At 35.0% G+C, this 14,031-nt stretch overlaps 1 protein-coding gene across 3 annotated transcripts in view; it reads right to left on the bottom strand.

Moving 5' to 3' along the window:
* jvl (javelin-like) overlaps positions 1 to 14,031 on the bottom strand; it is a 243,846-nt gene that overhangs the window by 86,830 nt on the left and 142,985 nt on the right. For 2 of the 3 annotated variants that reach the window (XR_016302631.1, XM_089635707.1), the window contains exon 1: positions 13,285 to 13,546. The exons of the other annotated variant lie outside the window; for it this stretch is intronic. Coding sequence is in view for 1 of the 2 variants with exons in the window: in XM_089635707.1 (XP_089491833.1) it covers positions 13,285 to 13,356 (72 nt within the window). In the remaining variant the exon portion in view is untranslated. Of the gene's footprint in view, positions 1 to 13,284; positions 13,547 to 14,031 lie in introns of those variants that run through there. 3 annotated transcript variants of the gene reach the window in all.

Below are 14,031 nucleotides of genomic sequence, written 5' to 3'. Positions count from 1 at the left end.
TAAATTAATAATAGGGTTGTAGGTTGTAATCCGTAGATAATAAATCAATGATAGTAGTAGGGGGGGGGGGTCACGCGAGAGACGGGAAGTGATGATGGAATAAAATTAATAACACAAGAGTTCGAGGCCATTGCAGAGGATGAACGGCCTAAGGCTGTCGGGGTTTTCCAATATCTGCTGGCCGTATAGTCACGAGTAGGCACAGCCTCGGAGGCAAAAGTCTGAGAAACCTATCGACTAATATACCACAAACGTATGATAATTCTACGTCAGTGATTGGGATATCAATTTCTACGAGATTCCCTGTAACGGTGACTCATGACTGGGGTAACCAGATATACGAAAGCAGGACAAATTATTGCTAAACTAAAATAAAATGGGAGGATTTTTTGCATCCAACTGTAATCCATTTTTTTAACCATCCAACTGTAATCATTTAATTGTAATCCATTTTATGCATCCAACTGTAAGAGCATAATACTGGGTTTTCCAATAAGTGGTGTTATTTTGAATAGCCCGCTATTTCTGTAGATGTTACTTTTGAAGCTGTCATTTTTTGACATTTGACAAGTAGAAACTACGCCATTAATAAAAATGGAACGATACACGCTTCAACAACGCATTGAAATTATTAAAATTCACTTGAGTGAATCAAATGCAAATCATCTTGAGTGATGAGGCCCATTTCCACCTCGGTGGCTTCGTCAACAAGCAAAATTGTCGCATCTGGGGCTCGGAAAACCAAATAGTTATAGTTGAAAAGCTTCTCTATCCTCAACGTGTGACTGTTTGGTGCGGTTTATGGTCCGGCGGAGTCATTGGACCTTACTTTTTAGAAAATGAGGCTGGAGCAACAGTTACGGTGAATGGAATGCGCTATCGAGAGATGATTAATGATTTTTTATGGCCGGAATTGGATGGTATTGATCTGGACAACGTTTACATTCAACAAGACCGCGTTACGTGTCACACAAGCAACGAAACCATTGATCTTTTACGATTGAATATCAAAATAACACCTCTTATTGGAAAACCCTGTATATTTACAACGTAAGTTACTTGTGGTTTTTAGATTTAAGTAGTAGTATTTTAATAAAGTATTATACTGCCCTGAAAAAGCTACGGTTTTGGTTACAACTGGACGGCATTAGGTATAAAAAATAAAATTGGCGTTACTAAGTTATTGTTTCATTTCAAAAGAAAAAACAAAAGTATGTAACGAACGCTTGACTAACATATTATCTTGTATGAGAGTGACAGAAAGAGAACGAGACGAAAGTAGATATAAAATTAGTATGTACGATTGTCCACTACCATCTCTCTTACTATCTCTTCACTACCATCTGTAATCCGACATACATTGCTTTCCAGTCAATATCGACTATTGATACGCCATCCTTAACATAATTTTAAATTCAAGATGATTACAGTATACTTTTGTGAAAGAAAACAATAACGTCAACATTAGTCAGTTTTTTAAGAGATAACTCACGTCGCGTCGTATCGAAAATTATTGCGTGAGAATTATAAGACATCGAGCCTACTTGGCTGATTCGCCTCTGACCATAATTGGCGGCATTATTGAATCATTTTAAATAGAGGACATGGGGAACGACATTTTCTAAAATGGACGAAGGAAATTATTTTAAAGTGGAAAAGGAGGATATGTCGTCTTTTGGATACCACCTGGTAACCCTAGCCACGACGACCATTTGAAAAAGGTTTTCTTCCAATAAATAATCGATGAAACGATTAGCCAACTTTACCCCAGAAGTGGTTGCAAAAGAATCAAAGAATCGTGAGCTGCTTACAAAAGATACACTATCAACGACGGCGAACAATGAAGGAATCGTTCGAGATAAAAGCGAAATTATCAAAAGAGACTAATGACATAATAATAAGACCTGTGATCTAATATTTAACTATATCTGATGGTAGACAAAGGATATAAAGTAGATATGACAGGTTGATATTCAAGAGACGGAGAGAATTGTACTTTGATACTAATTGACGCTAATAGATGAACTAGTGCTTGAGGACGGTTCAAAAACAGCTTAACAGAAGTGGGTACAAGTTGTAGTAGAAGTGACGTCAAGGACTTTCGATGGAATCGTCAAGGTTGATGAAAAAACTACATTCGTGTAGTCATTGGTGAAAAACCAAGTCAAGCAATTAATAAAAAAGTGAATAATGATATACAACAGACGAGAGTAATAATGTAGCTTAATAAAACCAGGAAGCGATGGCCATAGAATAGTGAAAAAATAATATATGTATAATAAAAACACATAAATTTGTTTTTGACCACTATAGTGCATATGTAAAAAATAATAAGTTACTTCATGACTCCATGGGGAAGTGGTGGTCTAAGATGCAATATGGGGACATTGAAAGTGAATAAGAGATCAAGAATGAATAAAAATAAAGTAAACGGTAAATAAAATATTTATCAACACTTTCCCCTATACCATGCAGTTGTAAAGTCATGCATTGTGGCAAGAAACACGCCTATGAACCATTCATGTATATCTATAACTTTCTTAATTTTCCAAGAGAACGTACAAAATACATACTTATTACAATTGATCGATTTTCTAACGGGAGGACTAGCAAACAAGCTTTAAAAAATATTACTTTTTCTTTATTTAATAATAGAGTTCTTGTTCAAACTAATCTCTCTATTAATAGTTGGTTTTCATTGCACGATACTGCTACTATTGCTGTTATATGAAAATTAACGTGAAGTGGTTAAAGCAGATGTGGTCGGAGTATGTAATACGGTTCTCAGGCTTCATCTGCGGTCAGCCGTCAGATACTCTGCCAAGAATCGGATGACGCTCGCACTGGCAAATTTATAATCCAGCATCAGCATGCATAGAGTGCTGAGAAATGGAGATATCGAGAATTCTGGGATTGAGGAAATTTCTAACATAAATAAGGTGAGTCACTGCCGCACCAATAAGCATAATGAGATAAGAAAATGTAACATAGTTATAAGTTATAAGTTTTAGTTTATTATTTGCACAGAACTACGTGAATCTAAGAATGCCTTAATTCAGGATTTTTAGGAGGTTGAATGAAGTGGGGGAGAGAAAGGAAAATATTAGAATGCATATATCTAATCAAATATATCAACTTAACGTAGATCACGCCAATTTGAGCAAAGTTTAAATTCTGAAAAGTCCGAGCAATTCTGAGAATATGCAGTGTCCGGGGTAAAGTTTGTATGGAAAAATAAATATCTTTCTGTGGAATAATATTTTTGTATGGGAAAATAAACATTTGGAATGTCGAAAAAAGTTATTTATCTTTTTTACTTCTACCATCACGTAGAATCACCTTCCGAAGTTTGCGAACTTTACCCCCGGACATCATGTATATCATTCTGAAGAACGAAGTGCAAAGATACTATATTTTAATGTTTATAAAATGTGCACGTAAAATTACTGAAACACATTTAATAACTTGTCCCCGGCTTTGCCCAGGCTTTACTGAAATCAGATGTAGAGAGTAATTTTCTTCTTATTTTAATCGTCAAGTGTGCAAAATTTCATCAAGAAATATCAATATTCTTCTTTAGGGGGCGGGCGAACCTTTTAACCTCGGAATAAAACTGTAGATTTGTATACACATCGAATCCATGCTGCCCGCCACAAACAGACACTCTCCTTTATATATTAGAAGGAAATAATTTACCCGAGAACTCTGGAAAACCCAAGTCAAGAAGCTTAAAGATATACCAAAGAGATCGTCAATGTTTCATAATATTAAAATGATTTAGTTACTAACACAAATGGCAAAATTGATAGTATTTTATGTTGCAATTAAACATACGTAGCTCGAGCTATTAATTGACAAAGTGATTGATTAGATAATTCATCAAAAATAAACTTGGGTGTTAAGAAATAAACCAGCATTTTAAATAATTAAAGTTTTGCAATGCTTAAAAAATTGTATTATTTTTTCTATTACGCCATTTTAAACGAACGTAATACTTTATAATTTAAGTGCCAGAAGCGATAGGCTCATTACGAGATGGTAAATGGTAGGGAAAAAAACACCGTGATAAAAAGTGACAAAGTAAATTGGTTCTTCTCATACATTATGATGGTGGCTGGAAGACTTGGTAATCGTAATCATGTATCCGAGAGATTGTCTATAGGCAATCAACAAATAACGGCCTGGAAATGATAACGGAAATAAAATGATAACGATAAATTTATCATGCGATAAATACAATTAACTTAAAATAGTCGCGGTTACAAATAGTTCATAAAACAATGCACGGCGGATTTTGGCAAAACAGTTTAGTCTCGGGGTATCAAATAATCAGACCAGTTCGGTACTAAACCCAATTGGTGCGTTAGACAAATTGTTCACTTCCTGATTAATATTGCAGAACTTTATTTTGTTCAAGTAAAAAATCTTGAACCAGGATTTATGTCGTAATGAAATTTGCACAGGTCTATCGGCTAGAAACGTCATTTCCATCACGAGGTAAAGAGATTTCAAACGTGTATTTCTTATCACATAACAAGAAAAGATTCTGTATTGTTTGTTGTAAATTTATAATCTCGGGAAAATGCGATAGTAAAACTACAAAATTATTAATGTAGGCGTGTTGTACGTCTGTCTGCATGAACTGAAGTACGAAATAAAGGATTCTAAGGGGTCAGTAAAAGTGTTTAATAGGGGTATATTTTCACAGGGCTATTCCTGCCACACCCTCAGACATAAATGTGTATCAAATTGTCTATCATCCTTTCCAAATTCAGGACTCAATAAAATATAGACACACACACCCCCAGATATCTAACCCAACCCCCAACCCCTAACCGTCGTAACTAGGCCAAAAAGTATATTAGTGTTGTTTTAACAACCAAGAGTAAGTGATGAATTATGTAACAGTAAAAGGTTTTGTTTTAAGATGAACATTTCGTCATAGATCTACATTTAATTATAACAAAAAATCCAAACACCGTGCCCGAAACGGTAGTGTTTTGTAAAAATAAACTGTTAATTGAAACATTGCAACAATACAAAGTAGATCGGACAGTTAATTAGCAGATAGGTACTTAGATGTATGCACTTAGTTCTGTCCTAACAGATGTAAAGTAACATTTACATCTACTGCAAAGCAAATCTCTCTTATCTAAAGTGTTATTATTACCATAGATGGATTGAATAACATAAGCGATTTCAAGAAAATTACGGAACATCGTAATAGTGAAATAAGCTACACTATTAAATACTTAAAATTGGCGCAGTTAAAAGTTAAATTACTTTCATTCCATCTTCTTCTAGTATAGTGGCAAGGTTGGGTAACACCGGCAGGATTCTGGATCCGGAGAACTTCGTCTTCATAAATTGCGTGGTCGGGATATTTTTAAACATCGGCCCCTCATACGGTGAGGTTCTTTGTAAGCGAACGATAACAATGCTATAAGACCGATTTCAAAAATGGTTAGTCACTCACTGACAGCGAAGGTGACAACACGTATTTCGGGACCACTGAACATGTGTTAGTATTGTTGTATTGTACTTAGAAGTGATGTGTACATTGATGGTTCATTTAATAACAGAAATGTAGACTTCATAGATATAAAAAAAATTAAGTTTTTTCAATCAAAATCTAGTTTTTTTGCCATTATACACGAAAATCAATATTTTTTTCTGTGAACTTTTAAAACTTGACTGAGAATTGAACGTTCTTCCCCAGGATTGACCAAAATAAGTGAACATCGCTAATGGCGCTAACACTTAAGCCAAATCCCAATAGGATAGGACCAAGATTTATTTCGTATATTAATTGCCATAAAATTTTAAACATAATGTCATCCAATTTCAGAGAAATGCATGTGTGATTGTGTATATGCGTGATTGCCACCAAAAGAATAGAATTCATTGACATCGATAACGAGTCTATCTGCGAGTTTCAGCTCAATCACTTCCAAAATTCCATTTCATTAATTAATTTAATGAAGAAAACAAAATCGAAATTCAAATAGATTGAATTTAAAAAAGAGTTTGTTCATTCTTTTCCTTTCCTGAGGGAAATCACAGTTAAGTGATCTCCAGTAATTATTTTTTTTCGTTCATTTAAATTCTTTGTTAAACCCGCCTCGCCACTCTAAACTCTATGTAGAGCCGAGAAATCTCTTGGGAGGTGTTAAATATAAAATAAAACTACAATTTTTTTGAATTGTCTGTGTATCAAAAGCAACAATGTATTGATTTTATGTCACCCTGGCGAATGAATTATTTCATATACGGACGTAACACGATTTGGCCATGGAATTCCAGTCTCCCGAGAGAGTAATGTTGAAATGTGCAAAAAATATACACGTTTCTTATCAATAATAATTATAGGAAACTAAACATCGTTAGCTCTTATTTGTTCGTACTCGCTAATCATAGTAAGGAATTACCAATCAAATAATATAATCGAAAATAAAAAAAATGAAATGACATCATATGTTATTATTACGACTGAAATGTTTACAGGCTACAATGATCCTGAACTATACGTATTATTATCTGCCTAAACGGCCTAAACCAATATCATATTAAAAAAATATGCCCCTAGCAATAAGTACGTGTTCCAAGCAATGTATATGACGAAACTTGTATTTATATCTATGTATTGTTTTAAGATTCGTTTCTCCCAGCAATGTTAATAAGTAAATTTTCACGATGTTGAATAAATAGTGAAGTGATTCGCAGCTATGTTAAACATATTTATTTTATAAGAGTGGAAATTATTAAGGTGAAGCACTACGAAGTAACGCAAATGTGATCGTTTAGAAATATTTAAGAAGCATTAATTCTATTCTACGAGTAGAACGGTGACCGGATAAATCATCACAATGATAATTCATCACATCTTTAAAAAGTTATATAAAGTCGTGGAAAGTGATGAAACAAAAACTTTATTAACTGGGTTAAGTAGGTTAGGTTAAAAAAAATTTTTTTTCATCGTTTCTAATGACTTTATATCACTTTTTAAAAGTGTGTTGAATTGTCACTGTGTTGAGTTATCATGGAACCGAGTAGAACACATCCCGGCCTTTGAAATAATGCAGCATTTTTATACGCCCAGAAAAAATAAAAACAGCTTTAAAGTTCAAAATCTCCTACTTACGAACCCTTTTTCGGTTACGATTTTATTGTTTAATGTGGCAAATTAAGTTCATTAGAAAATTTTGGTATTTTTTTGATATTTGAGTATGAACTTCGCAAAATAAAATAAAACACTCATTTGACGAAGTTTTTTCTTGCCTAAATTAAGCGGGAATGTAAACCTTATCATTATCGACGTAAGGATGGTTATTGTTAGCGGCCCGATTCCAAATTTTAAAAGACGTGGTACATCATCGCAAGTGTTAAATTTCGTGCTTTGTCAACTCCAAGAATAGATTATCCCTGTTCATAAAACGTTTTTATTTCGTGTTTACTATAAGCTTAACGAATAATAAGTAATAAATAATGTTAAACTTGATGGGCTCTATCTTCTGCAATAATTAATGGCCATGGGAAGATTGATGAATAATTAAGACGCGCTGTAATGAAACGATGAAAACCTATAAAACTTTGAATCGTTCACACCTTTGTGAGTAAAATAATCTCGCCGTGCCAAAGCGAATATCAGCAGACGCTGTTCTTAGAAAACATTCTGGATAACGAATTTGAAAGCGGCACAAATCTGACGTTTTTGAATCATAGCTATATCTTAGATCGGATGATTGAGTCATTTAGAAGGCCATTGAATTATATTGAATAACAACTAATGTTTTCATAGACAACTGGCCATTGTTATAAACAATAATCTATGTATTCATTGCGTAGGTACTGTACTCTTTACATCATATCAATAAGGCTTCGTATAAGGCGGATCATGTTTGTGATTTCATAGCAAAGGAATGCCTGTTTTAATTACATGCAGTTCCTACACATCAAAAGATTAGCGCCTCAAATGATGTCTTCTGAAAAATTTAATTACATTCGATATTTTTTTTTGTATTCCGCTTTAAGCGCAATACGCTTCCTTGAAGAGAATATGAAAATATTATTAATGAAAACAAAAAATAAAATATTAATGTTTCGTTGTTGAGACAATTAACAACAATTTGAAATAATCAAAAATCAGTACAGTGTTTTGTCAATGTCATTTTGTGATAGCTCAGATACCTATGGCTGTTACCAGTTATTACCCGGCTTCGCCCGAGTTTTAACTTTTTTTTGTTCTGCGATGCGCCAATGTACGCCTGAAATTTATTATTTGGATTTCTTTTATAAAATGTATAATTTGTGTTACCTCCGACTTTTGTTTTCTAAATTCCTCCAGTCTCCAAATGAGTTTTATAACGCGCCGGGATTACTATGGAGCAAGATTAAAAATATATATTTATAGTAATTCCGATTTTTAATTTTAATTTAATTTGCGAAATTCATAAGTTGGCACCATGCGGCACCTTTTCTTACGACTGTTCAGTAGATTTTTGAAGCTGCTTAACTCATGATGAAAGTTAAAAAACTGCTAACCAGCTAGTAGAGCATTATTCCTATGTTCTTCTTTGAAAAGTAAATTGAAGAGAAATTTTCCTTATCCAGGTATTAATTGTTCAACTATCATGATACGAGAATGGGTCTAGTACGATAGTCGCTACAGACCAAAAACGTTGCAAAATGAATAAAAAATAAACATAAAACAAAAGAATTAAATAAAGGGTCAACCATAGGGTATGTCTAATGCTACGTATACATACGTGAGCCGAACTGCCGAACTGAACCTCAACTTATGGGAAAGGATCAAAGCAACCGCAAAGGACGCGATTGCAGTCACAGTTGCTTCGTTCCTTTCCCGTAATTCGTGTCTCGGTTCTCGTTTCGGTTCGCACATGTATACTTACCATAAAATAAACACGTATGTATATATATATCATTCTTTCTCATAGTGAAATGATGAATATACAAGAAGTGAGAGTTACAATAGACCTCTCAATGGCAGGTCTAAAATAGAATTAAAATTTCACTAGCAGCTGAGCGCATTCCCAAAAACAATTTGCGCCAACAATACTGCATAAAATTAATACAGATACCGGTTCCGTAACGTCAACGACATTACAACCGTACCGGTATTTCAATGTCGTTAAACTACTCGACAAAGTTGACAACTGATAAAAAGGATATCTTGAAGCACAAAAATAATATTATTTTTTGTTAAAGGTGGTAAAATTATGTTTTTACAAGACAAGGTTTTTTTATGCACAACGAATGAAGATTTTTTCAATATTCATTTGTGTTTCAGGCTAACAAAAATAATAATACACTGTCTATCTATGCAGTACAATCAAAACATTAAGCTAATGACGGATAATTATTGTATCACACTGGTACAGATACCTACTTAGATAGATAGGTACTTCTCCAGGTGAGTATTATTATCTTCGTTGTATACGAGGAAGATGCCCGAGGAAAACGTGACAAGATCAAGTGAATAAAATACTTGAGTTAGGCCATGTCAGAATGTGAATGTGACAAGGAGTATAGGGCCAAGACCAAATTGTTTGACGGTCCGTCCTCTCTGCCTATCCCTGTGGGGAAACGGCGTGATGGTTAGTTAGTTAGTTGTTTATGCGGTCTGTTGTTGCTGCAAAAGGCTCTGCCACACGTACACTTCGGAGCGGCGGTACCACGCGCCGTACCAGGCCGCCGCGCAGAAAAGTCTCACAACGGACTGCGCTGTAAACCGTTACCTTCCTTTCGGGTTTAACTCTGCGCGGCGGCCTGGAATGGCGCACGGTACCGCCGCTCCGATGTGTACGTGTGGCAGAGCCTATTGACTTGTTCGTGTTCGCTTCCCTAGTTATATGATCTATAGAAAATCTTTTTTAAAGCCTGCCTTTAAAATTACCTTGATGTGTGATTTTCACTAAATTGAGGTTTGAGAGAGGCTACGAAAAATAATATTAAAACACATAAACATTAAAGGAGGCTAACAAATGTAAAATAGCAAAAAGCGACGCTGTAAAAGGTTAACCATTTATTTTAATTCCTTAACTTTGAGAGAGAGATAACTCATTCTTAGAAAATTGATATATATTTATATAACTTGTTTTTTACAACACCCTGATTTACACAAAAAGGAAACCGGTTTCGGCACAATCGTGCTTTCGGAAGGGTAGATATAATATGCAAGTTGTGATGAAACGTGTTGCATTTTAAAGTAATGTATACAAAGCAACTGCGATTTACTTTTATTTTTATGAATACCGCACAAGAGTACCGTCTGAAGTCAGTGAGACTATGGCATCCCCAATCGGGGTATGTTGTGAGGCTGGAGGTTGTGGGTAGAAGGAGATGGGGAAGAGGAAGGTAGGGGATTAACTGCCTATTCAGATCTGGTAATCAAACAAGGCTATGGGGATTTTAATTCGCGATCTTCGGCTAACTAGTCGAGAGCAATACTCCTCGACGACGAAGGCCGTAACTTGAAAATATTCCTAACCTAACCGTAACATGTACTGCCTTCCCAGGAAACATTTATACACCAATGTGATTTTTGAGAAAGCTAGCTTGAAAAACACGATTATTGATATGAATGCAGTTTTGTGTTTGTATGAAGGTTTTTATGAATTTACGGAAATATGGGGTCCTGCTGATTGCTGAAATTTTTCTATAAATCCGACAGTTTGTGCAAGATTCAGTGCTTGAATATTGAAGTGGAAACCTCAACGGCACAATCAAACCATTAGTGTTATGACGTTCTCAATTTGTTGGTAAACAGGGTCAATTGTTAATTATACAACTGTTAAACATAGCTTGATGCTAATCAAGATGGGTATTATCTTCATTAGCAATGAGAACAGAGCTAATTTATCGTGGACAGTATACCACAGATCTGACGAGCTGGAGAGAACAGCATGCTGTTCTGATGCTCCATTCATAGTAGAACTTTCTATAAATTATTCCAAACCGCCTTATCACAACCATCATACGACCTACCGGTGATTAGCTGAGAGCACAAAAAGAGAAACCATCATTCGCAAGATTAAATTATAATTATCGTCGGTAAATCATAGCGCAAATATGAAAATGGAGATTGTGTTAAAATGTAAACGCTTCGAAACATAGACAACATGATCGGCCGACTCGTGATGGTAATATGCGGGGATATCTTCACACGTTCTTTTGTTGGATATTTGAAAAGGCAAATAATTACAAGCGAAATCATTTCTCCAAGAACATTTATGTAAAGGTGAAGAAAACAACGATTATTACAATGAATTGTTTGTGAAACAGCGCAAGAAGCCGTTCGGCGAAAGCGTATTGAAAAATCAAACACAGTTTAGCAAATGCGAATGACAGACTTGATATTACAAAAGACAGGCGTTATTGTTTCAAAAAAGTTAGTCCAATCTGAATTTCATAATCACTTAAGCATCTGTAATCAAAATCAATAATTTAGCGATAAACAAACCAAGGAGAAACATTTTGCAGACTGTCAAATTCACCCGTCGTGTATTTGTGTGATGTTATGGCACTTATAAATTTGCGAACCGAATTGCGGGGTTTCGCGCTATTTGCGGTTGCTTCGTTCCTTTCCCACATGTTGAGGTTCAGCTCGGCAGTTCGGCTCGCGTATGTATAAGTAACATTAAACTGCAATAATTGATTTCAACGTACTGTTTGTTAGCAGTGGCGTCTCGTGACTTTGAGTGTGATAAGAGTGCTATAATCGAAAAATTCGACATTATTGATGATGTTTATTTAATTTATGTATGAAGATATTCAGGAAATTTCAGTTTGGCAGTGCACTGCACCGATTTCCTGAATATCTTCATACATAAAACCGAATTTTGAAAAAAAAAAAACTTTTCATAGACATTAATAAAGTCATTTTTTAAATATTAAAACTCAAAACACATCCAAAAGTCACGAACCGCCACTAACTGTTAGTACGAGAAATGAGGATAAATTAATTTCAAGGGTGAGCTTATTATGTTTTTAGTTGTTGTATTTAAGAGTGAAAAGGAATAAACAGTTTCAAATAAAAATCTGAAACAAATGGAAAAAAAAGCTGGGGATAACTTTTAGAATTGCTGGATACGCTCAATACGAATACTTCTAACAACAAAATAAACCATGGAATAACTGCGCATGAAATATTGAAACTTTGATCGACAAAAAATGAAACTTTAATGCAGTCTTTTTCCATATACCCTACGTAAATAGTTGTCTTTTACAATAATTTAATTGAATCGAAGTATTATTTCAAAAAGATATTCATAATAAGCATGACCAACTATCCTAAAAGATAGCTAGACATGCACTATTAAATACCTTATAATCCTTAATAAATGGTGACAAACCTCAAATGAATCTATTGACGTAAAGCATCAACGCTAAACAAATAAAAACAATAAAGACGTATTATGTTCGACGCTCTGCTGTTCGGTGTTAGTCTGTTGAATCAATGACAATTTTTTTATTCAATAAAGTGCTGGGAATTTTAAAGCAAACATAGGTGGATTAATAACGGTAATTATTTACCTACGACTACCGTTTGAGAAAATATTCCGTACATGTTAGGTTAGGTTGGATTAGGTAGAATTAAATCACAAACCAGTCTATACAAACCTAGCGTAGCCCACAAACTACTTGAAAACTGGGATATAACTCTAAAGGGGACGCGAGCAGGCGTTATTAAAGGGGCAATTTTTTGTAGTAGTAAAAACGGTAGTCGTAGGTAAATATTTACCTTAATAACATTCAATAACGGATTATAATATATCTATATCAATAATAGCAGACAAAGTGAGTATAATTCAAATTGTCAAAATCCACTAAAATTTCGGGATGTCAAACGAAAACGTCAGATTCAAAAATAAATATGTACCTACGCGTTTGAATACCATAAATATACCAAAATATATCATATATTTAGATTGAATAGGTAAACGATTTAACAGTAAATTAAAGACAAAGATTGATTTGAATATGAAAACTTGTATGATTGAATGTTACGATAAAAAAAACGTAAGTACGTTAATGAATAAAGCAGCGATTTATAATCACTTCTATAGATATATCAGTATTATAAACACGGTTAATGATAATACAACTATGAAAAAATACAACTTTTAAATCTGTAGTATGCGCCGATAAGTCAAACACGCAAGGTTAAAATTGGAAAATCAAATCGATAAGGCTATCGGCGTTTTGATTCGTTTCGTGCACTTGCATTGAAATAACAGTAGTTGGTTGAATTTATTATTTTCTAACCTTCTTCAAATCATGTGTTGACACTTCCCGGTCAGCCAAGATTTCCAAATTGAACAGGTTGCACACGAGCATAGAATGCACATTACACAGCACTGAGAATGAGAACTATGGTGGGATCGATTAGTCAACGCCGCCTAGACACTGTTCACTGAGTCACGGCGACCGTAGATACTGGATACACAACACGTAACGTTGGCGGCCACGTGAGACTCGAGAGACGGGGCGGCGCAGAAACAAAGAATACGTCCTACCTCCGGCTCAGACGGAGGTGCACTGGGCGAGGGGCGGGGAGCGAGGGACGCAGAAGGGGAGGGATAGCGACGTCGACGCTAGCGCCGCTGACGGCTGCACCGGAATCTACAATCTACGGCCGTCCGGACGCCCTGAAGACCGTCAGCAAAGAGCGGCGCCGAATAGAAAAGTCGAAACGAAAGCTCTTCATATATTTTAAATTCAATAGGAAATGAAATAATATTTTAATTATGTTGTAGTTTTGCTCACACTTTTCTGTACGATTTGAAATTGGTTCCCGGGTCAATTAAAAAATTATACAAACACATCTACCTACTACGGGCGTGCCCCGACGATTTTTACGATTTTCAGGAAATGTCAGCAGAATAATATTACGCTGTTATGTTAAATTGAACGCATGAAAAAAAGTCATTTTCTTATTGAACGAATACCTCATCATCATCATCACCAAGATTTCCCTTAAGAAGAAATGAACAAAAAACGAAATGTTAAAAC

This window comes from Hesperophylax consimilis, chromosome 9, assembly GCF_061612785.1.
Source record: "Hesperophylax consimilis isolate HC1 chromosome 9, BYU_Hcon_1.0, whole genome shotgun sequence".
Lineage (NCBI taxonomy): Eukaryota > Metazoa > Arthropoda > Insecta > Trichoptera > Limnephilidae > Hesperophylax > Hesperophylax consimilis.
This window is presented reverse-complemented; position numbering and strand designations above follow the sequence as displayed.